The 27,361-nt window shown below is 35.4% G+C and overlaps 1 protein-coding gene across 9 annotated transcripts in view; it reads right to left on the minus strand.

The window, feature by feature from the left end:
• The window catches only part of STPG2 (sperm tail PG-rich repeat containing 2), a 601,931-nt gene that overhangs the window by 540,473 nt on the left and 34,097 nt on the right, over positions 1-27,361 (minus strand). For all 9 annotated transcript variants that reach the window (XR_014083528.1, XR_014083523.1, XR_014083529.1 and 6 more), the window contains exon 7: positions 25,965-26,076. Coding sequence is in view for 5 of the 9 variants with exons in the window: in XM_081595770.1 (XP_081451896.1) it covers positions 25,965-26,076 (112 nt within the window). In the remaining 4 variants the exon portion in view is untranslated. The remainder of the gene's footprint in view (positions 1-25,964; positions 26,077-27,361) is intronic.

Raw genomic sequence — 27,361 nt, forward strand, 5'->3', positions numbered from 1 at the left:
AAATATTTTGTGTATACCCTAGTAGGTAAATATGGATGTGTCCTATGTAGGATGACTTTGCATGTCCTCCAGGTAGCCCCAGAGGGCAGTGTTGGCAATAATGACCCATCTGTTCACTACCAGCAACCAGAAAACTTCTAATGAAGACAGATGTGGGTCACCCTGTACAGGCAGGCTGCAGGGTGTTAATGAATCCACCTAATGGTCACTACTTGCCACTCTTAACTGATTGATGACCTAAAAGGTTTGGTTTGAAAAGCAAAGATGAGTGTTTCATACTCATCAGTCTTACCAGGACACTGCTTTCACTTTCTCTTACAAACTCATTCTTTACTACTTGCCTTTATCAATTCTTAGAAAATATTACTACTGTTTATTAGACTCAGCCTTTTAAAATAAACTTACTACTACTAGCACTTTTGAGAAACTAATTCCTCCTAAATTTCTTTACTGACTGACCCACAAGATAGTTTCATATGGTGACACAGCAACACTATACATATGCAACACAAAAGGCAACATTTTCTTTTACAGCAAAATTCTTTAGGAACATTGGTATGTGTTGTATATATGTTATTTATATAGGATAACAATCTCTCTATAATGTTACTTTTTAAAATATATTTTCATTAACTGCTTTGAAATAAAATTATTTCATTCCAGGTTCCAAAAAGAATGCTCACTTACAGAGACCACCTCATGAAATATTTATATGCCCATATAAATGTATAGACATGCTCATTTTACTTTCCTAAAGATGCTATGGGTAAGACTCAAGAATCATAATTTATGTAGCTGTTTTTCAGAATAAATCTGTATTATATTATACCTAAACTCATAAAGAAAAACTAATATAGCCATAAATTGGTTCTTAGAAAAATTAATACATATAAAAGGTAAATATACACAATCAAAAAGTGAAAACATACTTTAAAAAATACACATTTATATATACATAAAACTGTATTTTATGTATTATCTAATGTTAAGAAATATTATCTAATGTCAAGCAATTGTTTATGTTTGAAGGAATATTTATAGTTTATAAACTATATTGCTATAAAGTTCACTTTCTGTATAGAGATTTAAAACAACCTGTTGCTTTAGTCACAAATGAATAATTTACCCTTAGAGCAAATTTATTTACTAGATTGGTAACCATGATTGACCTTCACTTATACTACCTGACAATCCTTAACAGTTACAATTCATACGTGAACACAAGCACACAACAAATATACACACACACCACCCCAGTAGCTTCTCTTAGAGAGAAAAGGTGTCTCTCTTAGTCTACCAAATCTAAAATATCCAATAAAAAAAATCAATGTGAATTTTTAAAAAACAGAATAGGATGACTCAAATAATTTAAAATTAGGCAAACTCAAAGTATAATTATAAACACAGCAATAACATAATCACATTATGAAATATAGCAAAGATTAGTTTCACTCACATGAAGGCAGTGATGTAACTATCACAATTTCTATCTTCAAGAACAGTACACAAAGATGAATTACACATGGATGCTTCTCTCACTCAATTTTAGGGCATTACATTAGAAAAGTAGATAGGGATTTTTTTTTTCAAACAGCAGCAATTAATATATGTAGTACCTTAAATGCAATAAGTGCTTTCACGTACATTATCTCATATCTTATGTAATCCTGTGAAGTAGGAATTACCATAACTCTTATTTTATAAATTAAAAAACTCTGAAACATTAAGTTACTTTTCAGTATCCACATTTAATAAGAGATGAATCAGTTTCACATCCATATTTTATAACTTGTAATCTCCATAGTCTTTTTCTTACTACACCTCAAAGTTGAAAACAAGGTCTACTTGATTTATATCATAACCATACCTTGTTTTATAGCAACTTCACTTACCTAGGGACCTTTTATTCAGCTAGCATGGATATATGAAACATAGTGTAAACACCAGATATAAGCAAAAGGTATCTATGAATAAGTATAAAAAATATCCCATAGGATGAACCTGGAGATTATCATACTAAGTGAAGTAAGTGAGACAGAGAAAGACAAACATCATATGGTATCACTTAAATGCAGAATCTAAAAAAAATTATAAAAGTGAACTTATTTACAAACAGAAACACTCACAAACTTAAAGAATTAATTTATGGCTACCAGGAAGAAAGGGTGAGGGAGAGGATAGATTGGGAGTTTGGGATTGACAGGTACACACTGCTTCATTTAAAATAGTTAACCAACAAGGGCATAAGGTATAGCACAGGGAACTCAGCTCAATATTCTGTAATAACCTAAATGGGAAAAGAATTTGAAAAAGAATGGATACTTACATGGGTATAATTGAATCACTTTGCTATACACTTACAACTAACACATCACTGTTGATCAACACTACAACATAAAGATTTTTTTAAATCCCATAACAAAAATTTAAGACTGTTAGGTATTTTTCATAGTCAAGTAGAGCTGGAAACTTCATTCAGCTCCTGTTTGATTATATTGTATTTCCTAAGCAAACAATGTTTTAGTGGCCCAAGCTGCATGCAATTTTTCAAAAAATAAAAATAAAAACTGGGAGACTACAGCGTCTCTACCAAAAATAACAAATTTAAAGGCAGGTTTAGCATGACATAATTAATAAGGTTAGAGTGGGGTAGATACAGAAAGTATAGACAAAATAAGGTAGCAGAAACAGAAAGCCAAAGCAGTGAAAGATCAGAACAAAAGAGCAGATCTGAGAGCAATCTATAAAGTCTCTTCAAAGCTGCTCTGAATGGCCCACTTAAACTTGCAGTGGCTCTCACTCAGCAGTTATCTTCAAGATGTCTCCTGATATCTGACACCACAGTCCCCTGTACACACGCATGAAGACATGAGCTTCAGGGGCTGTGGTGACAGAATGTCCCCACAACAAGAGTTCACCAGGAATGAAGGTCCATTCTTATGTATATGGAATTCCAGTTTAATTATAATCGGATATTCTGGTTTATTTATACCATAATTGACTCAGGGTAATAGATTAGTTGATGGATTTACAAACCAGAAAAGTATACTCTCTAGGAGCAGACAGTAGAAAGCCATTAATGGAAGAGAAGGGTTGCAGAATTTTTCATTTAGCTTTTATGATATCAGGGCAGAATTGAAACCTTTCACTTTCCTAGGACAATCCTCTAATGATGCACAGAAATCCCAACTCATTACAAACTACATTTTTCCAAGACAAATTGATGAATCTGTAAATTTAGAACTATTTGCATTCCCGAGAGACCCAGAAAATCTTAAGTGTCTTCCAATTAATCACTGAAAGGGATGTATCATGGCTCAGAGATTTTATACACAGAGGTGTACACAGGTATAAAAGCATGTGTAATGGGCTATCAACAAAGGAGGCCCATTACAAGTGAAATGACAGAGTTGGAAACATTGAAAAACAGGCTGGTGAGTTTGTGCTTTTGAAAAAAGAAGGTGAAGTACAAATTCAGTGGAGTAATATGTAATCTAGCCTTTAAGACATTATGTTCATCTTTAAAACATACAGCCAACCGTGCACAAATATGGGCATCAACATGTTCACACTATTTGTGTTCTGTTCTCTTTGCCTAAACCATCTCTTACTATTTTACCAACCTAATATTGATCTTCCCAGATTCTGAGCTGTTCCCTCACTTTCCTACCTATAATCTAACCTCATTCTTTAGACCTAATAATCGGCTACCTTTGAATTTTCCCTGTCTTCCTTATCTACATTTTAGATGCTTCCTTGACCACATTTATATCTTTGCCTTGGCTCTCAAGGCTGTTGCCCTCTACTAGGCCCCCTTAGCTCTGAGAAAGTTAAAGTGTTAGTCACTCAGTTGTGTCTAACTCTTTGCAACCCCATGAACTATAACCCACCAGGCTCCTCTATCCATGGAATTCTCCAGGTAAGAATAATGGAGTGGGTTGCTATTCCCTTCTCCAGGGCATCTTACCAACTCAGGGATCAAAGCCTGGTCTCCTGCATTGCAGGAAGATTTCTTTACTGTGTGAGCTACCAGGGAAGCTCTGAGAGCCTGACTAAATACATGGTTGCCAAGTTCTCATATCAGAGAATGTAAGTCTTCTGTGGGTTTTAATCCTGGTGAAAAGAACTCCCTTTACATAAGTATTTAGGAATATCATAATTTCTTCTTTCTAAATCATTGATAAAAATATACAGATATAAATTTCCCTTTACTTTGAATAGGTCAAGAAGATCTTTAGTGGAGTTGGATCCTTTTATTCATAGAAGTTCTTGGAAAATATGAACTAATACATTATTACATGAAAAACAGACAAGACTAACAAGTGGAAAAAAAGACTGTAGGAAAAAATACTGAAAAGGAAATGTTCATAGTTTATTGAATTTAAATGTCTATCAGATTTATCAATTCACTCATCAAATACACAAAAGGACCATTCTAGGAAGTAGGGATACATCACAATGAACAACAACAACAACAAAAATCTATGCCTTCTCACAATTTACATTCCAGTAAACTATATAAATCATATAATTTACACTATAATGTCATTTACTAACAATATAATACACCCATTTTCAATGTAAACTCTTGAGTTTTAAAAGATTCAAAACTTCTGTAACCATGATCATAATCAAGGTACAGAATATTTCTATCACCGCAAAAGTTTTCATGTTCCACCTTCCAGATAATTCTCTACTCCAGGACACAGGCAACAGCTAATTTGTTTTCAGTTAATTTGTCCTTTCTAGAGTTTTATATAAAGGGAATCATATAGTATTTTTTTAGTATCAGTTTTTTTTGGCTCAGGAGAATAATTCTGAGACTCACCATGAAGTTTTGTGAATAAGTCTTCCATGGTTAGCTCTTTCTATTGCTAAATAGTATTATGCTGTATAAATATTCACAATTTATTTTTCCACTCACATACTGATAAACATTAGGTTGTTGCCAGCTTGGAGAGTATTCACAACAATGAACAAAACTGCTATGGTTATCACAGAATACATGTTCCTTTTATAAATACTTTGTTACAGTATAAAGACAAAATAATTTGGGGGGAGGGGTAGGCAATGGCTCAGATGAACAGAGAAAAAAAGTATTAATTATAAAAACCCAATCTATTACTTTGACTAAAGTTAAATGAAGACATATCAGTAGGGTACAATCCAAAAGAAAAGTTTTGCCCATACTTTGACTTTAAATGTGCTACGTTTTTAGTTTTACAAAAAAGTAATATTTCAGTACTAGGTATTTATCACTATAGTCAGTACTCTAGTAAGCATACCTCCTTCACTGTTCAAATTAACTCTCACAACAAACTATAACATAGTCTCTATTTTATAGGAGAGCCTCATAATAGTTGAACAATTTGCCCAAGGGGCTACAGCTAACAAATATTAAAATAGAATTCAAACCCAAGTCAGACTTTTACAAAGTCCACACTATAGTTTTTTAGTGTTTTAGACTTTAATGAAAGGAGAATCAGAAAAAACATTTAAAAAAATACTAATGCAAGAAAGAACTCTCCATTTTTGTATATACTAAGAATAACAGGATTAGCAAATCAAAAAACCTCAGTCCACAACAAAGATCATCTACTTCACTTCATTTTTAAAAGAACCCAATGAAACAGGTTCTACATCACTATCTAAACTTTCACTACCTGAAAGCAAATATTTAAATAATGACTTGCCAAATATCTTAACCCAAATTCAATACTTAAATAGGAACTTATTATAATGAATCTGAAGATGCATGCCAGCAAAAAAAAAGTACCCTGCACAAATGTAGGCTGAGCGTGCAGAGCAGTCTGCAGTCTATCTCAGCTCTTAGCCTAATGTGATCACTACTGTTTGGCTTAGAGCACCTTACTGCACTCAGCACATTCCCACTCCCTCCCACCCTTCCCATGCTCCCCAAGATTAGCACTTCACTCGTCCCAGATTGTGCTTTTGCCAGGTGGTTAAAGATACAATCAACCCAGAAAGTTTAGATACTTTTAGTATCTATAACATACTATTTTACTATTTATTTACAATACAGAATAGGCTTTTGCAAATTAAAAAGTAATATCTGATATAGAACAGTATGATTGTCTACTGCACACAAACATATCAATGTGCTCAATAAATGCTTTTTTTCCCCTTAATTAGGTAACTGGTGTTTTAAATACCTTGCTGAAATTCTTGTGTGACTGTTATATAGCTGTTTAAGAGTGTTTTGGGAAATTGATGTACGATTTTACTTGGGTTGGTTGTATTATTTTTTGTCACATAAAATAACAGAACAAAAGTTCCTGCTACCCAAGTATTTGCTATCCAGTATGTTTTTAGGAACAGATTAGATTTGAAAAGGGGAGTCTGTAAAATATAAACTATCAGAATAAACAACCTGAAAAATGTTTCTACATCTTCCTGCTTAAGAATGACTATTACAATTTATGTGGAATCTGGACATTTCCAGCTTGCATTAAAACCCTGCATTATTTCCATCTTTAGAGCTCTCTCAGTACTCACTAAAACAATCTCACTTAGATTAGTCGGACTAGTCTGCCAGCTATACAAATGTTATGTTTTCTATTTCTACTCAAAATGTCCTCATCTGCTTACTCTCCATTGATCTGTTTTCCAATATTCCCTTTAAGAGATAGTTTAACATGATTTTTTCCTTTATTCAATAATTCCTTTAATCTACAACATGTTAGGGATTTACATTCAATAAGATGTAATCCCTCAAGAATGGCATGGTTTGGCAGAAACAGACAATTATAATATAGTATGATAAATGCCGTGATTGACGTATGCATAAGTAACTAGGAGATGAATCTCAACTGATGACTGGGAGTTAGCTGCATGAAGAGAAAGGGAGAACTGTAGGGAAAAGACTAGTTTATGCAGAGGGAGAGAGGTAGGGGCTGAGGGGACAGTTCAATATGACTAAGCCCTGAGTGCATGTAGAAGAATTATGATATGTGCAGATGGAGTAGTAAAGCATCAGATTGTAACAGTTTTGCATATCAAGATAAGAAGTATTAAGGCCCATCTCACTCTGTATATCCCTGGAGAAGGAAATGGCAACCCACTCCTGTATTCTTGCCTGGAAAATCCCATGGACAGAGGAGCCTGGTGGGCTACAGTCCATGGGGTCACAAGAGTCAGACATGACTTAGTGACTATACAACAACACTCTGTATATCCCCATATTTCACACACACCCTGTTTTCAGCCTTCATAGATTAATGTCATTCATTCATTCAGCAAATGTTAGAGAGAATACCATATATTTTTCTCTAATTGTTTCTTCTACATAATTTGTGTCTACAAAGGCAAATAAAAAATAAACTTCTTTTTTCTTAAACTTCTGAAGTCCTAAGGCAACTACTGTAATGCTAAGCATACAATACTCACTTCTATAAATGCTTCTTGAATTAAAATATTAATAACCTAATTATTATCAGGTTATTTAAAATCATTAACCTAACTTTTATTTTGGCAATAATCCTAAATTAACAAAAAGTAAATAGCATATGTGAAACTCCAATATTTTGGCCACCTGATGTGAAGAGCTGACTCATTTGAAAAGACCCTGATGCTGGGAAAGATTGAGGGCAGGAGGAGAAGGGGACAACAGAGGATGAGATGGTTGGATGGCATCACCGACTCAATGGACATGGGTTTGGGTAGACTCCGGCACTTGGTGATGGATAGGGAGGCCTGGCGTTGATGGGGTCACAAAGAGTCAGACATGACTGAGCAACTGAACTGAACTGAAATAGCATATGCAGATAATTATAGTGTCTTTCTTTTAGGGGAAAAAAAAACTGGATAAAAGCTTATCTCTGCCTTTCATTTTAGGCACATTCACAAGATCCTATTTTTTCCCATCGATCCATTCTCCAATACACCACCACCCTGCTATCTTCAATATAGTCCGTCAGAAATGCTTTATTAAAGCAAACACTGATCTCAAACTTCTGTAAAGTTCAGGGGACCATTTTTATTTCTTATTTTTGTTAACTTATCCAAAGTATATAAGACAGGGGGCAGCTACTTTCTTGAAACACAATCCTCATCTGGCCCCTGTGAGATCACTCCTCCTTATTTTATCCCTACCATTTTTAATCCTCCTAGTTCCTTTCTTAAATCCCTTTTCCTCCATTTATCCATTAAATACTCTATCAATCTCCCTGGTTCAATCCTCACCTTTCATGAATTATATAACGAACCCAAAGACTAATTCCTAAATCTCCAGTCAAAATTTTCCTCAATTTTCTAACTATCTTCAAAACATTTCTACCTATATAACAAATAGATGCATAAAAGAATGTGATCCCCCAGTATTATGTACACACACACACACACACACACACAAAGTGTGGTAAGCTTTCTGTCTATATTTTCTCTCTGTACAACACCATTTACCCAGTATTTTAAATGAGAAATCTATGTCATCCTCAACTTTGCCAGTCATCATCCCATATCAAATTAACCACCAGATAAAAATCAACGCTAACATCCAGGTAGATATCACTACCCTCTCATTTCACTATCTTAACACGGCCATCCACTGTGTGAATCACTACACATCACCTCATGACATCTCCCTCCCTTTCCCCACATTTCATCCATTTGATTCACAGCTTACTGTCCTATTTTCCTGAAATTACAAAACTGTTCATGAATCTTCTGTTTAAAGTATTTACTAGTTCATTATCACCCAGATAAAAACTGCTTTGCTTGAAACTTTATGGCTTTGCACATCCTCTTTGCCTATAATGTTCTACTCCATTTGACAAACACCTACTCATTACTCAAAACACAAACACATTTTAGAATTCTTTCCTGACCTGTGTCATTCCCCAAGCAGAATCAATGACTTTCTCTTCTGAAGTCTCACTGTACCTTATTTGGATATCATTTTATAATTCTTTATATACTTGTATCATCCATCAATGTGTAAATCCTTTGATTCAGAAAACTTTGTAATATTCATCATCTTTCTAGACACAGCATGGTATTATCAAATGCCAAACACACTGTATTAAGCAGTGTGTGCGTGTGTGTGTGTGTGATCACGTTTCACTGAATTTTCACAATGACATCTTTATATATATATTATTATTCATAGTTTACAGATTTAGAAGGAAAAGGATATAGGCTTAGAATGGCAAAGTAAGTTGCCCAAGCTCACACAACTAGTATGTAATGGCACAAGAAATTGCAGTGTGATTCTAAAACCTGACCTCTTTACCACTAAAATACAAATAAATCTAATAATGCTTTATTTATTTTACATAGTTCTTAGATTTCTACCACAAATATGACTTCAGTATATATAAAACTCACTAATAATAGTACAAACTATTATACAATTACACTTGAAGATAGATGCTCTTTTAAAATATACTGAATCACTGTTTAAGCGATAAAAAAAAGTTTCCAACTTCAACTTCACTGCTTTTCTCACACAATTTACTCCATTCATATATTAATGATTCTATCTTTTCCTCCAACCTTTCTTTGACATCTTTTTTTTCTCTTTGAAATCCATAACTTAAAACTTGGAAAAGATATCTTAAATGATAAGAAAAGTGATCACTCAGATTTCTAGATACAGTAACCATAATTCAAACAATTAATTTGTGTTTGGGGAGAAAATAATTTTCTGCAAATCTTCCTAAATGTTTGTTTATCCTCAAAGTTCATTTCTTTCAAGGTAACCACTACATACTGCTAGCTGCAATAAATTACCAAGTATCTGTTATAATGCCCACTAATCAGGTAGTATAATAAATATTAAAGGCTAGCAATGAAAAGTGAAAAGGTGAAATTTTGCATCAGAAATATTGGAACCATTCACCCATAAAAGAAAATCATTAGAATTATTGTAATGACAGACTTCAAAAATAGTCACAAAAGGCTATAAATTATGTCTGCCACTTATGTTGTTATTAATCTTTTTAGCATATTTTTACTTATTTCAAACTACAACTTTCTACTTGAAGATTTCTACTTAACATCTTAGGTAGATATTTCTACCTAATATTTACTTAAGTACATTATTTTTAGGTATATTCTAATCTGTAGGAAAACCAAGTTTATTAACTACAACTTTAAAATAACTTTAAAATTCTAACAGTTTTCATAAATTTATATATTGATAGATAAATGAAATGAAAAATCTATATCTCAGTCTGCAACTAGAATTTAAATAACATTTTAAAATATATAGTTTCAAGTTATTTCTATTTGGCAGAACTTCCAAAGAAATAAAACTTTCAATTTAGGTCTGCTCAGGATAACTACGAGGCAAATTTTCATACCACATAATTTTTAACCATTTATTTTAATGAATATGGGAAATTAACAAATAAGGTTTTCTGTCAATAAAGACTTAAAGTATTGGCGCCACCTAGTGAAATTTTGAAAAAAGAAATAGCAACCCACTCCAGTATTCTTGCCTGGAAAATCCCATGGACAGAGGAGCCTAGTAGGCTATATAGTCCATGGGGTGGCAAAGAGTCAGACATGACTGAGTGACTTCACTTTCACTTTCAGTGAAATTTTACTCAGGTTTTTTTTTTTTTTTTAATAAATTTATTTATTTTAGTTGGGGGCTAATTACTTTACAATATTGTAGTAGTTTTTGCCATACATTGACATGAATCAGCCATGGGTTTACATGCGTTCCCCCTCTTGGACCCCCCTCCCACCTCCCTCCCCATCCCATCCCTCTGGGTCATCCCATTGCCCCAGCCCTGAGCATTTGTCTCATGCATCGAACATGGAATGGTGTTCTGTTTCACATATGATAATATACACGTTTCAATGCTATTCTCCCAGAACGTCCCATCCTCACCTTCTCCCTCAGAGTCCATAAGACTGTTCTATGCATTTGTGTCTCTCATTATGTCTCGCATATAGGGTTATCATTGCCATTTTTCAAATTCCATATATATGCATTAGTATACTGTATTGTTGTTTTTCTTTCTGGCTTACTTCACTCTGTATAATGGGCTCCAGTTTCATTCATCTCAACAAAACCAGCAAACAAAAGCCCAGGACCAGACGGCTTCACAGCGGAATTCTACCAAAAATTTAGAGAAGAGCTAACACCTATCCTACTCAAACTCTTCCAGAAAATTGCAGAAGATGGTAAACTTCCAAACTCATTCTATGAGGCCACCATCACCTTAATTCCAAAAACAGACAAAGATGCCACAAAAAAAGAAAACTACAGGCCAATATCACTGATGAACATAGATGCAAAAATCCTTAATAAAATTCTAGCAAACAGAAACCAACATCATATTAAAAAGATCATACATCATGACCAAGTGGGCTTTATCCCAGGAATGCAAGGTTTCTTTAACATTCGCAAATCAATCAATGTAATACACCACATTAACAAATTGAAAGATAAAAACCTTATGATTATCTCAATAGATGCAGAAAAAGCCTTTGACAAAATTTTACAATAGCCAGGACATGGAAGCAACCTAGATGTCCATCAGCAGACGGATGGATAAGGAAGCTGTGGTATATATACACAATGGAATATTACTCAGCCATTAAAAAAAAATACATTTGAATCGGTTCTACTGAGATGGATGAAACTGAAGCCCATTATACAGAGTGAAGTAAGCCAGAAAGAAAAACAACAATACAGTATACTAATGCATATATATGGAATTTGAAAGATGGTAACGATAACCCTAAATGCGAGACAGAATAAGAGACACAGATGCATAGAACAATTTTATGGACTCTGAGGGAGAAGGTGAGGGTGGGACGTTCTGGGAGAATAGCATTGAAACATGTATATTATCATAGATGAAACAGAACACCATTCCATGTTCGATGCATGAGACAAGGGCTCAGGGCCGGGGCAATGGGATGACCCAGAGGGATAGGATGGGAAGGGAGGTGGGTGGGGGGTCCAGGAAGGGGAACACATGTAAACCCATGGCTGATTCATGTCAATGTATGGCAAAAACTATTACAATATTGTAAAGTAATTAGCCCCCAACTAAAATAAATTTATAAAAAAAAAAATTCAACATCCATTTATGATAAAAACCCTCCAGAAAGCAGGAATAGAAGGAACATACCTCAACATAATAAGAGCTATATATGACAAACCCACAGCAAACATTATCCTCAATGGTGAAAAATTGAAAGCATTTCCCCTAAAGTCAGGAACAAGGCAAGGATGCCCACTTTCACCACTACTATTCAACATAGTTTTGGAAGTTTTGGCCACAGTAATCAGAGTGTAAAAAGAAATAAAAGGAATCCAGATAGGAAAAGAAGAAGTAAAACTCTCACTGTTTGCAGATGACATGATCCTCTACATAGAAAACCCTAAAGATTCTACCAGAAAATTACTAGAGCTAATCAATGAATATAGTAAAGTTGCAGAATATAAAATTAACACACAGAAATCCCTTGCATTCCTATGCTCCAATAATGAGAAAACAGAAAGAGAAATTAAGGAAACAATACCATTCACCATTGCAACAAAAAGAATAAAATATTTAGGAATATATCTACCTAAAGAAACAAAAGACTTATATATAGAAAACTATAAAAAACTGATGAAAGAAATCAAAGAGGACACAAACAGATGGAGAAATATACTGTGTTCATGGATTGGAAGAATTAATATAGTGAAAATGAGTATACTACCCAAAGCAATCTATAGATTCAATGCAATCCCTATCAAGCTACCAATGGTATTTTTCACAGAACTAGAACAAATCATCTCACAATTTGTATGGAAATATAAGAAACCTCGAATAGCCAAAGCAATCTTGAGAAAGAAGAATGGAACTGGAGGAATCAACCTGCCTGACTTCAGGCTCTACTACAAAGCCACAGTCATCAAGACAGTATGGTACTGGCACAAAGATAGAAATATAGATCAATGGAACAAAATAGAAAGCCCAGAGATAAACCCACGCACATATGGGCACCTTATCTTCGACAAAGGAGGCAAGAATATACAATGGAGAAAAGACAATCTCTTTAACAAGTGGTGCTGGGAAAATTGGTCAACCACTTGTAAAAGAATGAAACTAGAACACTTCCTAACACCGTACACAAAAATAAACTCAAAATGGATTAAAGATCTAAACGTAAGACCAGAAACTATAAAACTCCTTGAGGAAAACATAGGCAAAACACTCTCCAACATAAATCACAGCAGGATCCTCCATGACCCACCTCCCAGAATATTGGAAATAAGGGCAAAAATAAACAAATGGGACCTAATTAAAATTAAAAGCTTTTGCACAACAAAGGAAACTATAAGCAAGGTGAAAAGACAGCCTTCAGAATGGGAGAAAATAATAGCAAACGAAGCAACACACAAACAATTAATCTCAAAAATATACAAGCAACTTCTGCAGCTGAATTCCAGAAAAATAAACGACCCAATCAAAAAATGGGCCAAAGAACTAAACAGACATTTCTCCAAAGAAGACATACAGATGGCTAACAAACACATGAAAAGATGCTCAACATCACTCATTATTAGAGAAATGCAAATCAAAACCACAATGAGGTACCATTTCACAACAGTCAGAATGGCTGCTATCCAAAAGCCTACAAGCAATAAATGCTGGAGAGGGTGTGGAGAAAAGGGAACCCTCTTACACTGTTGGTGGGAATGCAAACTAGTACAGCCACTATGGAGAACAGTGTGGAGATCCCTTAAAAAACTGGGAATAGAACTGCCATATGACCCAGCAATCCCACTGCTGGGCATACACACTGAGGAAACCAGAATTGAAAGAGACACGTGTACCCCAATGTTCATCGCAGCACTGTTTACAATAGCCAGGACATGGAAGCAACCTAGATGTCCATCAGCAGACGAATGGATAAGGAAGCTGTGGTACATATACACAATGGAATATTACTCAGCCATTAAAAAAATACATTTACTCAGGTTTTTAACTGATCAGGAGCTATTTACAACAATTTCTTAAGTCTTTTATTACCAAATCAAAGAGTCTCAACAGAAATAACTTAAGTATTTGTATATATTAAAGACTTCGTTAATATTAAAGAGAATAATAAAAAGAATTTTCATTATCAAAGGCAAGACATATTCCTGTGGAAAACATTCAGGTTGAATAAAAGTTAATATTTGGATTTCTTTTCTTTTCTCATGTATATATTAGCTATACTGAGATATAATTTTGTACATTATATCTTATATAATTTACCCATTAAAATGTACAACTCAGGTGTTTTTAGGTTATTCACAGAATTAAAAAACCATTAGAGATATATTTGTATTTCTTAATAGAAGTTATCAGTAGAGTCAAATGCCAGAATAAATTCAAGATATATTGGAATAATATTGTACATAAAACAGAATTAAATAGGTTTCAAGTATATAATAAATAAAAATAACAATCATTCATATTATCCTATTTATATTTGAGTTATGAATATTCATGTTTATATTCATATTGTTGGGTTTCCCAGGTGGCTTAGTGGTAAAGAATCACCCAGCAATGCAGGAGATGGGGGTTCGATCACTGGGTCAAGAAGATCCCCTGAAGAACGAAATGGCAACCCACTCTAGTATTCTTACCTGGGAAATCCCATGGACAGAGGAGCCTGGAGGGCTACAGTCTACGGGGTCACAAAAGAGTCTGACACGACTTAGCGACTGAACAACAATTCATATTATTATATATTGTATTTTGCTGTTCCATCAGAAAATATTTAAATCCAAAGACATTAGAGCATTTACTTGCCTCATTATTTTATTGCTTTAAAATTTATCCTTCAAAGGCAATATTATAAATGAGAAGCAAGTGAAAACTTTAGAATTGTTTCTCTAAATTCATATTTTAAAATAAAACTGCACATTTTTCATATTTTTAATCATTCATTCAAAAACATTATGTATCTTACTCCACTAACTATAGGAATACAAAAAAAAAGAAAGTACAATGAAAGATTCCTGTTCTCTTAAGAATAATGGTTTAATTGGGGACATACAATAAATACATTTTTTAAAAAGATTTCATATACAAGAAATAAGTTATTTCTTGTATATGTTATTCAAATTAATCATAAGTTAAGAGAAAAACAAATCAAATTTACAGAACTCCTAAAAGTCAGTAACAAAAAGACAATAAAAATTTTAAATGGGCAAAGTCTAGTTAGACATTTCTCTAAGGAAGATATACAAGTGATCAATAAGTGTATGAAAAGATACTCAATATCATTAATGTTTAGGAAATGTAAATCAAAACTGCAAAAATACATCACTTCACACCCACTAGGATGGCTATAATCAAAAAGAAAAACTATAGCAAGTGCTGCAATGGTGGAAAGAAATTAGAACCTTCATATTTTAGTGGTCACAATGTAAAATAGTGCACCTGTTTGTACCACAAAAAGTTAGAATTACAGTATTACACAGCAATTCTACTCCTATCCAAGAGAATTGAAAACATATGTCCATACAAGACTCATATACAAATGTTCATGGCATTATTCTTATACTTTCATTTAGCATATTGCTATACTTATTACTTTTCTTCTTGCAAAAAGTGATTATAACCCAGATGTGTGCTGACTAATGAATAGATAAACAAAATGTGGTATATCCATACAATGTATTATTCAGCCACAAAAAGAAATAAAACATTGATACATGCTACATCCTAGAAAACACTATGCCAAATGAAACAAGTCAATAAAGGACAAATGTGTATGATTCCATACATATGAAATGTTCAGAGAAACCAATCTACAGAGCCAGAAAATAAATTATTGATTGCTTAGAGCTAGGAGGATTGGAGGGGGGTGGAAATGACCGCTTATTGGGGTGAATTAAAATATTCTAGAATTGATTGTGGTGACAGTTGTACAAGTCTGAGAACATACTATACCATGAAACTATATACTTTAAATAATTATATTACACATGAATTATATCTGAATAAAGCTATTTTTTCCAACAAAGCAAACCTCTAAATTAAAAAGAAGTAAATTTTGAGGTTGGGGCAAGATAGTGGAGTACAAAGACCTCGAGCTCACCTCCTCTCTTGAGAACACCAAAATCACAACTATCTTCAGAACAACCATCAAGGAAAAAGACTGGAAAGATCTTCTAGACTGGAAAGATCTTCCACAACTAATGTCATCAAGAAGGAACCACGAGACAAGGTGGACTCCAGGGAAAAAGCAGTAATTTTATAAGTGCCTGAGCCAGAGCTTCCTGCTAGTCCTGGAACGCCTCCCATGGAGCTAGGAGGTGGCTATGGCTCACATGGAGAACAAAACCACTGGTGGTAGCCATACTTAGGAACATTCTACTGTAGTAACAATGCTGTTGGTATCTGCCCTCTTAGCTCATCTGTGCCAAGACCTGGCCACACCCAGTAGCCTGTAGGTGGTGTAGGGACATTTCAGGCCAAATAACTGAGCAGGAACACAACTTCACTCATCACCAGACAGGCTGTCTAAAGACTTCTAGAGCCCATAATCAGCTCTAAACAGGCCTCCAGACACTGCCCTGCCCACCAGAGGGTTCAGACCAGCTTAATCCATCAGTATGCAAGCACTGGCCCCTCCCTGTGGGAAGCCTGCACTAGTCTCTAAACAACCTGATGCATCAGGGGGCAAACACCATATACAAAACAACTCCCACAGCTTGCAGATCCACCCCACTACAGCAAGCCAGACCTTACCCTGGGACCAGGTGGGCCCTGGCCCTACCTACTAGCAGGCCAACACAAGCTTCAAGACACTCCAGATCCCACACCCAACTGTGTGAAGAATCCCCCACATACACACAAATGGTCTTAAACAAGCTCTGAGATCCCTGGGCCCTACAGCCAGACTTCAGGAACAGCTCTGCCTGCCAAGAATCTGGCACTAACCCCAGGAATAGGCATCACCCACCAGTGGGCAAGCAACAGTCCCAGAGTCTTCAGGACCCTACACTGCCCACCACTGAGGCAGTACTAGTCCCAGGGTCCCCTAGGGTCCTGAATCTAACCACCTGGTGACCAGACCCCACTAAACAACAGCCAGTAGCTCCCACACAAGGTGGGGAGGGGCAACCCACTGGACAAGGGGCCATCAAAGCCTACCTGAACACTTACAAATAAGGACACACCAGCCCTCATATGAGGAACCCCTCCAGCATATAGCTTGGGTGATAAGAGGGGAGTGTGCTGCTAAGACACCTAGGACATCCCTTACAGAAGGTCACTTCTACAAGGTTGAGAAACATAATTAATGTACATAAAAATACATAAAAATAAAATTACAAAACTAATACATAAAAATAAAATTGCAACCTAGACAAAATGAGACAGTGATGAATATGTTCCAGACAAAGGAACAAGATAAAATTCCAGAAGAAGAACTAAGTAAAGCGGAAACAGGCAATCTACCAAGAAAGACTACAAAGTAATGATTGTAGAGATGATCAAAGAATTTGAGGAAATAGGTACACAGTGTTTAACAAAGAGTTGGAAAATGTAAAGAACAATCAAACAGAGATGAAGAACACAATAATTGAAATGAAAAATACACTAAAAGGAATTAAGAGGAGACTAAATGATACAGAGGAATGGATCAGACAGAATAATGGAAATCACTGCCACTGAAAGGGAGAAAGAAAAAAAGAATGAAAAGAAATGAGGGTAGTTTAAAAGACCTCTGGGACAACATCAAACACATTAATATTTGCATTATAGGGGTCCTAGAAGAATGAGAGAGAGAGAGAAAGGGCCTGAGAAACTACTAAAGCCATAATAACTGAAAACTTCTCTAACCTGGGAAAGAAAACAGATATCAAAGTACAGGAAGCACCATGAGTCCCATACAGGATTAACTCAAAGAGCAACAGGCCAAGGCAGATTGCAATTGAAATGGCAAAAATTAAAGATAAAGAGAAAATATTTAAAACAATAAATAAGGTCAGCCACAAAGCAAGCCTTGGTAAATTTAAGAAAACTGAAATCATATCAGGCATCTTTTGTGACCACAACACCATGAGATTAGAAATCAACTATAAGAAAAAAACTGTAAAGAGCACAAATAGTATGTTATGAGTCACCAATGGATCGCTGAAGAGATTAAAGAGGAAATTTTTAAAAATACCTAGAGACAAATGAAAATGAAAACATGACAATCCAAAACCTATGGGATGCAGCCAAAGCAGGTCTAACAGGGAAGCTTACAGTGATACAAGCTAACTTAGAAAACAAGAAAAATCTCAAATAATCAACACCAAGAGAAACAAGAACAAAACACAAAGTTAGTAGAAGCCAGCTGATGGAACTGCCTCTATTTCATGTTACTATGCCTCCTTGGAGAAGGAACTGCCACAGCCTCCGCCACTCACCCCCAAGGGCTGGATCCACCACCCACCATTCACAGCCAAGACCCTAGTTCTGTGCCAGTTCTCTGTGTGTCCTCATCTCGGACACTGGCACCAGAACTGCAGCAGGTATGTGCCTACACCAGACCAACTCCAAGAGAACTCCCACTCCCTTTCCCATGGGATCTTTTTCTAGGCACCGAGAGAAAAATGCATGGGGAAAATCACCTTTCTGATATGATTTTCTTCTTCTTTTGTCTTAATAATTGAACTTTTACTTTAGATTAAGTATTTTGTATATCTTTCATAACAGCTATGGACTGAGGGATAAGGTCATGCAGGCAAAATGCCTTCTACAATTTTCTACGTGACCATCCTTAGTTTTGAAGCTCCTTGAGGCCTCCATAGCTTCTTCATTGTACTGCAGAGCTTTCCTAGAGCTATTTTCATCAGGATATAGTTGTTTATTGAGCGTTACTCTTTTATGGGGAGAGAAGAACGTTGGGACTCCGAGTTCACCATCTTGCCGATGTCATTGCCAGAAAATATTTTATGTTTAAAAAACCTGTTTCCTGCCTTCCAGTCTCCAGTTCCACACGTAAGAAACTTTTAATGTTGACACTCTTCCCTGACAACAAGTAAAAACCTGAACAGCATGAAAAATCAAACTCTTCTTGAATCCGTGAGAGAGCAGAGAACACAGGGCAAAATGGCTGCCCCCTAGACTGGAGAGAAAGACAAGTCAACACAAGACGTCACAGCTTACCAGAGCAGAAACTTACACGCAGAAACCACTGTGGGAACCACTGCCAAGGCAGGAAAATCTGAACTACATTTGATGTATTGCTGGAGGCTCAGTGCAGACAAGCCTGAAAGTTAAAAACTCCAGGGCCTCAGTCAAAGAGGAGGACCCCACAATTTTCATCTACTCCAGGAGCTCAACTTAGATTCTCACAGTAAATACTGGAGTAAAATCTCCTTAAGTGTCTGGCAGGGACAGAGGAAAAGGAATCATTTTGAAATACACCAGAACACTCTGTTTATTTTAACAAGGCCTGCTCTCAGGAGAATATCATTAACCACAGTCTAAACTGCTGCATTATTATTCACATCTAGTAAACTTGGTATAAGAAAAAAAAAATCCAGTCTTGCCCTCCATACAGAACAAAGAAAATACCCAACTCCAGACCACACTAGCCATTCTATTCCAGCTAAGGAGAGAGAAAAACACTGAGAAACATTTGTGAAGTTCACAGTCCAGAGACATGGGCTCACTAAAAGACTAAGAGCTAATCATAGGATTGTAGAAAACTCCTCCTTCCCCAGACTACATTATGAAAGGCATATTTTCATCAGTTTCTTTACCTGATAAATCATGTCAAGTGCTAGAGATTTAATGTTTTTGTCCCTGCAAGATACACATTTAAACCTATTCCCCCAACGTGATGTTATTTGAAGGTAGTGCCTCTGGGAAGTGATTCACTCATGAGGGTAGAGCTCTCATGAATGAAATTAGTGCCTTCTCTATTTCCAGACAGTTCCCTTGCTCCTGCCACTATGCAAAAACACAACAAAAAGATGTCTATGAGCAGGACACAGGCCCTCAATAGGCAATGAATTTGCTGGCACCTTCATCTTAGACTTCTCAGCCTCTCGGAACTATAAGAAATAAATTTCTGTTGCCTATAAGACACCCAGTCTATGGCATTCTTTTACAGCAATCCAAGCTGACTAATACATCCAGTTATCAAGAAAAAATTACACCAAGTATTAGAAAACAAAAACTCCTTTAGAAGAGGTAGTAAGCTGTTGGGAGCCGTTCTGGATCTATTGCCGGATGACAAAGTCACGGCACCAATCAAGAAGAAACTGCAAAGCGGTTTCTCTCCAGGATCGGAACCTTCCCTCCTTCCTGTTTCTATGCTTCTGTTGTGGCTAACTCTGTTTCATTCTTTGATGGCTGGAGTTGTAGGGGATTCCATGATGAGATCATGAGAGTTCAATAAAAAGAAAAATGATCCCTTGCCCCAGAGAAACATTCCAAAAATGATTAAACCTACTGAGGCCCCTGACTGGTGGGTCCCTAACATTCAGCCAGGGAATAAGGCCATGATCATTTGGAAAACAAGCCCTAAGCCTATTGTGACCTGGCCTCATGAGGAAATTGTTATTGATGACTGGAAAACTTGGGTCATGTATCAGGGAAAGTTACAGAAACTAAGCCAATTGCCTTTTCCCCTCAAAATCTAAGCACAAACAGAAAAGATATATATAAATTGTATTGTAAATAGTTTCTAGGTAACTGCAAAAGATTTCCCCTTGCCAGAAATAGTCTTGTGGTATGTGGGTAGATGGTAAACAAGCCACCACTGACAATGGCTGTACTATGAAAAACTTTGCCCTTAGCCATCGCTATAGTTTTTAGTCATTGAAGCAAGACGCTGTACTCACTGTAGCAGCAGGCTGTACAAAATAAACAGATGGAATAGTATGATTTATAGATATGTTTTAGTAAAATAAAAATAGGTTTTGGGGTAAACATGTAACCAAAATGTGACAATAGACTAGGAAAAAACTTTTAACATCTTAGAATCAGGGGATGTTGATCTAAATGGAAAAATATTGTAAGAATCATTATGTAGAAGATCATATGCTATATAAATAGAGACTAAAGCAATAAAGAGTGTGGTCTTTAGGCCATCAAAAAAAACTCTCTGTCTCTTTTCCTTTCGCCGACGCCGTTCATCCCTTGGGAACCCCTGGACCAGCTGGAGCGGGACTCCAGCAGTAAGCAGCACAACTGGGAACCAGGCACAGCAGAGATGGTGGATTCCATCAGATTGGGAATTTAAAATATGTATGATTAATAAGCTAATTTATCCAGTATAGGAAAAAATGACAGAATATAAGAACAGATAAGCAATGGAAGAAGGGAGATAAAATCCTAAAAGAAAAAGAAAAATTTTTAAATAAATGTTAGAGACCAGAAACAAGAACACAAATGAAAAATGCCTTTGTAGGTTTATCAGTAAACTGGAGAAACCTGAAAAAACAATCTCTAGCCTTGAGGATATATCAACAGAAACCTCCAAAACTAAGTAGCAAAGAGAACAAAGACTGGAAAAAAAAATCAAAACAGACTATCCAAACACTGGGAGACACCTCCAAAGGTTTTATATATGTGTAATGGTAGTACTGGGCTTTCCAGGTGACTCAGCGGTAAAGAATCCATCTACCAAACAGGAGATGTGGGTTCAATTCCTGGGTCAGGAAGATCCTGCTGGAGAAGGAAATGGCAACCCACTCTAGTAATCTTGCCTGGAGAATTCCATGGACAGAGGAGCCTGGTGGGCTACAGTCCATGGGATTGCAAAAGAGTCAGACATGTGTTAGTGACTAAACAACAATAACAAATGGTAATACTAGAAGTAGAAGAAAAAGAAAAAGGAACAGAAAAAATATGTGAAAAAGTAATGACCAAGAATTTCCCCCAAATTAATGTTGGACATCAAACCACAGATCTAGAGAGCTCAGAGAACACCAATGTCCCCGAAACAAGGATAACTGTTGAAAAAACTATACCTAGGCATATCATCTTCAAAATACAGAATTAGATAAAGAAAAAATCCTGGAAGAAGCCAGAGGAAAAAAACACCTTACATAAAGGGGAACAAAAATTACACTTGACTTCTCCAAAGAAACTTGGCAAGTAAGAAGAGAGTAGGGTGAAATAAAGTGTTGAGAGGAAAAAAAAAAACAACCATAGAATTCTGCACCCTATGAAATTATCCTTTAAAAGTGAAAGAGAAATACTTTCTTAGACAAACGAAAATTGATGAAATTTGTTGCTAGTAGACTTGCCTTATAAGAAATGCTACGTTTATTAAAAAGAAGGAAAGTAATATAGGTCCAAAATCTGGATCTGCATAAAGGAAGAGAATTGAAGCATGCATAAGTAAAGGTAAAACAAAAAGTTTCATTTTTCTTATTCTTTATGGGTCTAACATTATTATTTTTCTCAAATAATTATTTTGCTCAAAATAATCGCAACATTGTATTCAATTATGTAAGTGTATATATATATATATATATATATATACACACATGCATATGCCTATGTTTCTGTATGCTTAAATATAAGTGAAATGTATGACAACAATGATGCAAGCAACGGAAAGGAAAAACTAGGATTTTTTTTTTCAATTACAAGGTACTCACACTACCCATGAAGTAGTGCAGTATTATTTAAAAGTAGACTAGAATTAGTTATAAATATATATTGCAAACTCTAGAACTAACACTTAAAAAGTCAAAAATGAAGTATAGCTATATTCTAAGAAAGGACAGAAAAGGAATCATACAAAATACTCAATTAAAGCCACAAAAGGCAGGGGAAAAAAATGTACAACAAAAATATCAACAAAGTGGGAGTTCCTTGATGGCCTAGTGGGTAGGATTCTGGGCTTTCACAACCATGGCCTAGGTTCCTGAGATCTTACAAGGTGTGTGGCATAGGCAAAAAAAAAAAAAAAAGAATAAGGGCAAACAAAATAGTAGTGTATACTAATTCAACTATATCAATAATCATTCATGTCAACAATCTAAATGCACTAATTAAAAGCCAGACTGTCAGAGTGGATCAAAGATATCACTATTCTTGTATAGTAAGCCTTGTCTACAAAAATCCCACTTTAAATATAAAGACATATAAATGTAAAGTAAATGAATAGGGGACAATATACCACATTAATACTAATCAAAAGAAAGCAAGACTGAAAGTGTTAGTTGCTCAGTTGTGTCCAACTCTTTGAGACCCCATGGACTGTAGCCCACCAGGCTCCTCTGTCCATGGAATTCTCCATGCAAGAATACTGGTGTAGGTAGCCATTTTCTTCTCTGGGGGATCTTCCCAACCTAGGGATCGAAACCCAAGTCTACCTGCATTGCAGGCAGATTCGTTACCATCTGAGCCACCAGAGAAAGCTTTTTATTCCGAAAGAGTATACTTCAAAGTAAAGATAATTATCAGGGATAAAGAAGGTCATTACATAATGGTAGAGGGGTCAGTTGTCTAAAAAGACGTAATGATCATTAAGGTGTAGGCATCTAACAACAGAGCATCAACTAAATGAGGCAAAAACTGATAGAATTGCAAGGAGAAATAAATGAATCCACTATCACAGTTGGAGACTTCACCCTCTCTCAGAAGTGGACAGACCAGTGGGCATAAAATCCATAAGGACCTGCTTGAACTCAATAACACCATCAGTCAACTAGATGTAATTGACACCTTCATGCTACTTTATCCAACAACAGCAGAATACATTCTTCTCAAGCTCATACAGAACATTTACCAAGACAGATCACGTTTTGAGTCATAAACACACTTTCACAAATTTAACAGACTAGAAATCATACGACGTCTGCTCTCAGACCATGTAGAATTAAATTAGAAACCAAAAACAGAAAGATCAATGGAAACTCACAAAATACATGGAGATTAAGATTCACAATTCTAAATAACACATGGGTCAAAGAAGAAATCTCAAGAGAAATTTTAAAATATTGTGAACTAAATGAAAATGAATACAGAAACAATCAAAAGTTGTGAGATACAGGATAAACAGCTCTTACAGGGAAATTTATACCACTGAAAACACATATGAGCATCTAAGTTACCACTTCAGGAAAAAATTTTAAAAGAGCAAATACAAAATAAAAGATGAAATACCCAAGTAAAATATTAAAAACCAAAATAACACCCAAGAAAAGAAATAAGAATTAGAGCAAAAATCAATTAAATTAAAAATAAGAAATGAACAGAGAAAAGAAACAAAACCAAAGGCTGGTTCTTTGAAAAGATCAATAGAATTTATAAACCTCTCACCTGGCAAACTAAGAAAAATGAGAGAAGACATAAATCACTAATATTAGAAATGAAGGGGGAGACATATAACTATAGACCCCATATATATTAGAAGAATAAAGGAATGTTATGAACAACTCTATGCCCATAAATTTGATAACCTAGATGAAACAAACCACTTCCTTAAAAGGTTCAACTGCCAAATTCTCATAAGAAGAAACAGATAATCTGAATAGGTCTAAATCTATTAAAGAAATCAAGACAGCCTTCCAAAACTAAAAATACCAGACCCAGATGGGTTCACTGGTAAATTCTACTAAACATTTAGGAGAAAAAATTATACCAATTCTCTACAGTCTCTTTCAGGCGACACAAGTAGAAGGAATACTTCTTAACTCATTGTATGAGGCCAGTATTACCTTAACTCTAAAACCAGACAAACACATTACAGTATAACTACAGACCAATCTCTCTCATGATTTTAAATTAACACATTTTTTATCTTGTTTGAGATTTATAATTATTATTCTATGAAAGCAACTGCATTATATTTCCCTGTTAATGTATCTTTTTCTAATAACTCTATAAGTAATATTTTTCACTGCTGATTAATATTCAGGGGAAAACCAAGGAAATCAAGTGCAGAGAAAATTCTTATTGAAATACTCACTGATTTCTCAATTGAGAATCATTAATCTTTACTCTAAATGGATCCATTTTGAAATGTTTATCCTATAACCTTCAAGTCGTTACGTTTAAATATAAACTTTAAAAAAATCCAAGGTTTCTGTGACTACAAAAAATCCAAGGTTTTTATGACTACAAGTTCCAAATGATTAAACTGAAGCATAGTTACAAAAAAAAGTTAATGGCATTTAGAGTTTTATATGGAGAAGGCAATGGCACCCCACTCCAGTACTCTTGCCTGGAAAATCCCATGGACAGAGGAGCCTGGTAGGCTGCAGTCCATGGGGTCGCGAAGTGTCAGACACGACTGAGCGACTTCACTTTCACTTTTCCCTTTCATGCATTAGAGAAGGAAATGGCAACCCACTCCAGTGTTCTTGCCTGGAGAATCCCATGGACAGGGGAGCCTGGTGGGCTGCCATCTATGGGGTAGCAAAGAGTCGGACACGACTGAGATGACTTAGCAGCAACAGCAGAGTTTTATATTAATAAATATAAGCTATCTAGAACAATGAAAATAAAAACTATGTACTATTCAGACTGTACCAAGAATATTATTCTTAGTTCTCAATCTCATATTTTAAAGAGAGAAAAAGTCAAAAACTGAAGATCCCTAGATAACCTCAAAGGAAGACAAGTTATCTTGAAGTTAAATACTGAGAATAATCAAAGGTATTTAGAACATTTATCCTTATGAGAAAAGATTTAAAGGCAGATTCAAAAGAAGTTATAGGAAAAGGGACAATTAAGTAGACAGCAAGCAAGTAAATTTAAGTCAGTTTAGGAAGGAAATTGCAAGAAACAGTGTAGTCTACTACTGGAACAAGAAATCTCAGGGGTATGGAGTTTTTTAATCACAAGAGGTGCTCAAGCAGAAACAGCTATCACTTGAAGGAAATTTTAAATACAGTTCCTTAGTTCCTTCCACAAAATTCACTGAATGACAACTACCTACCAGGCACAGTACATCTAAGAGTACTCTAACTTTGTTTTAAGATTCAATGATCTTAAAATCTAAAAAGTAGATGAAATGGCTAATTTTTAACTTACCTCTTTTTCCTCCTGCAATATTTTTACTTCATAAAGTCGTCGGAGATTTGAGCAACTATTTTGCTGTTGATCTTTCTTGATGTTTACATTTTCATAATGAGGTGACTTTTTCCTTTAAAAATTAAGAAAAAAAACTTATTCTCAATTTCAAATATATAAATGTCTATATAAGCTAAGAGAATATTTTTACACCAACATTTCCTGCTTAAAAAGTATTCAGTAAGATCATGTTACTGATGATAAACACATCTGGGTGTTGCTAGGCCAATATATCCTCAGTGAGTGCTAAGTCACTTTAGTCGTGTCCAACTCTGCAACCCTATGGACTGTAGCCTGCCAGGCTCCTCTGTCCATGGAATTCTCCAGGCAAGAATACTGGAGTGGGTTGCCATGCCCTCCTCCAGGCGATCTTCCTGACCCAGGGATTGAATCTTTGCCTCCTGTGTCTCCTGCATTGCAGGCAGATTCTCTACCTGCTGAGCCACTGGGGAAGTCCCAAGGGAAAAACAATTAATGCTACTTACATCACAAAACAATCAGAAAAAAGGCATAAAGAAAGATCTTTGAAAATGAAAAGGAAGCTTATTTTCCCTGAAATTTACACAACTTCCAGTGAGAATAACAAACCAAGTAAGCAACAAGCAACAGCTCTGGAGTCAGACAGCCTGATGTGAATCCTAAGATTGCTATCGCAATCCTAAGATTGCGACCTTGCACAAATCACCTAACTTCTCTAAAGGTCAGATTTGATTTTTCTTCTGTAATTATAAATAGTAATAACCAATTCTCAAGGTTGTAAAGATTAGAGCAGATATTTATATGTGAAGTGTTTGGTGGCATACATTTTTTCTAATTCTTAAACAGAATTCTGGGGAAACAGTTTCACATTAAACATTTCCAATGAGCTATATTGAATATAAGCAGATTATAAAACAGATAATAGAAAAACAAAAACAAATGCTTAGGATACATAATTGTCATTACTTTTTTGTTTACACATTACTATGAGTTAAACAATGCATATAACATCTCAGTTCACTATTAAATGCTGACTTCATTGATTTTTTTTACACGAAATTCAACAAACATTCTCAAAACCTCAAATAGTTTTATGGATAAAAAAATTTATATTAGGGATATCAAAAGAGTCACATATCATTTAGATCTGTTTCTCACATTAAAAAAACAAATAAACAAAACCTATAAGCCTATCTTTCCATTTAGAATAGTCAAATATTTCCATTTTTTTAACTTTTTATTTTGTGTTGGAGTATAGATGATTAACAATGTGATAGTTTCAGGTGAACAGCCAAGGGACTCAACCATACATACACATGTATCTTCTTGTTGTTGTTCAGTTGCCCAGTCATGCCCGACTCCATGTAACCCCATAGACT

The sequence above is a fragment of the Giraffa tippelskirchi genome, chromosome 1 (assembly GCF_054371585.1).
Source record: "Giraffa tippelskirchi isolate mGirTip1 chromosome 1, T2T-mGirTip1v1.2.pri, whole genome shotgun sequence".
Classification (NCBI taxonomy): Eukaryota; Metazoa; Chordata; class Mammalia; order Artiodactyla; family Giraffidae; genus Giraffa; species Giraffa tippelskirchi.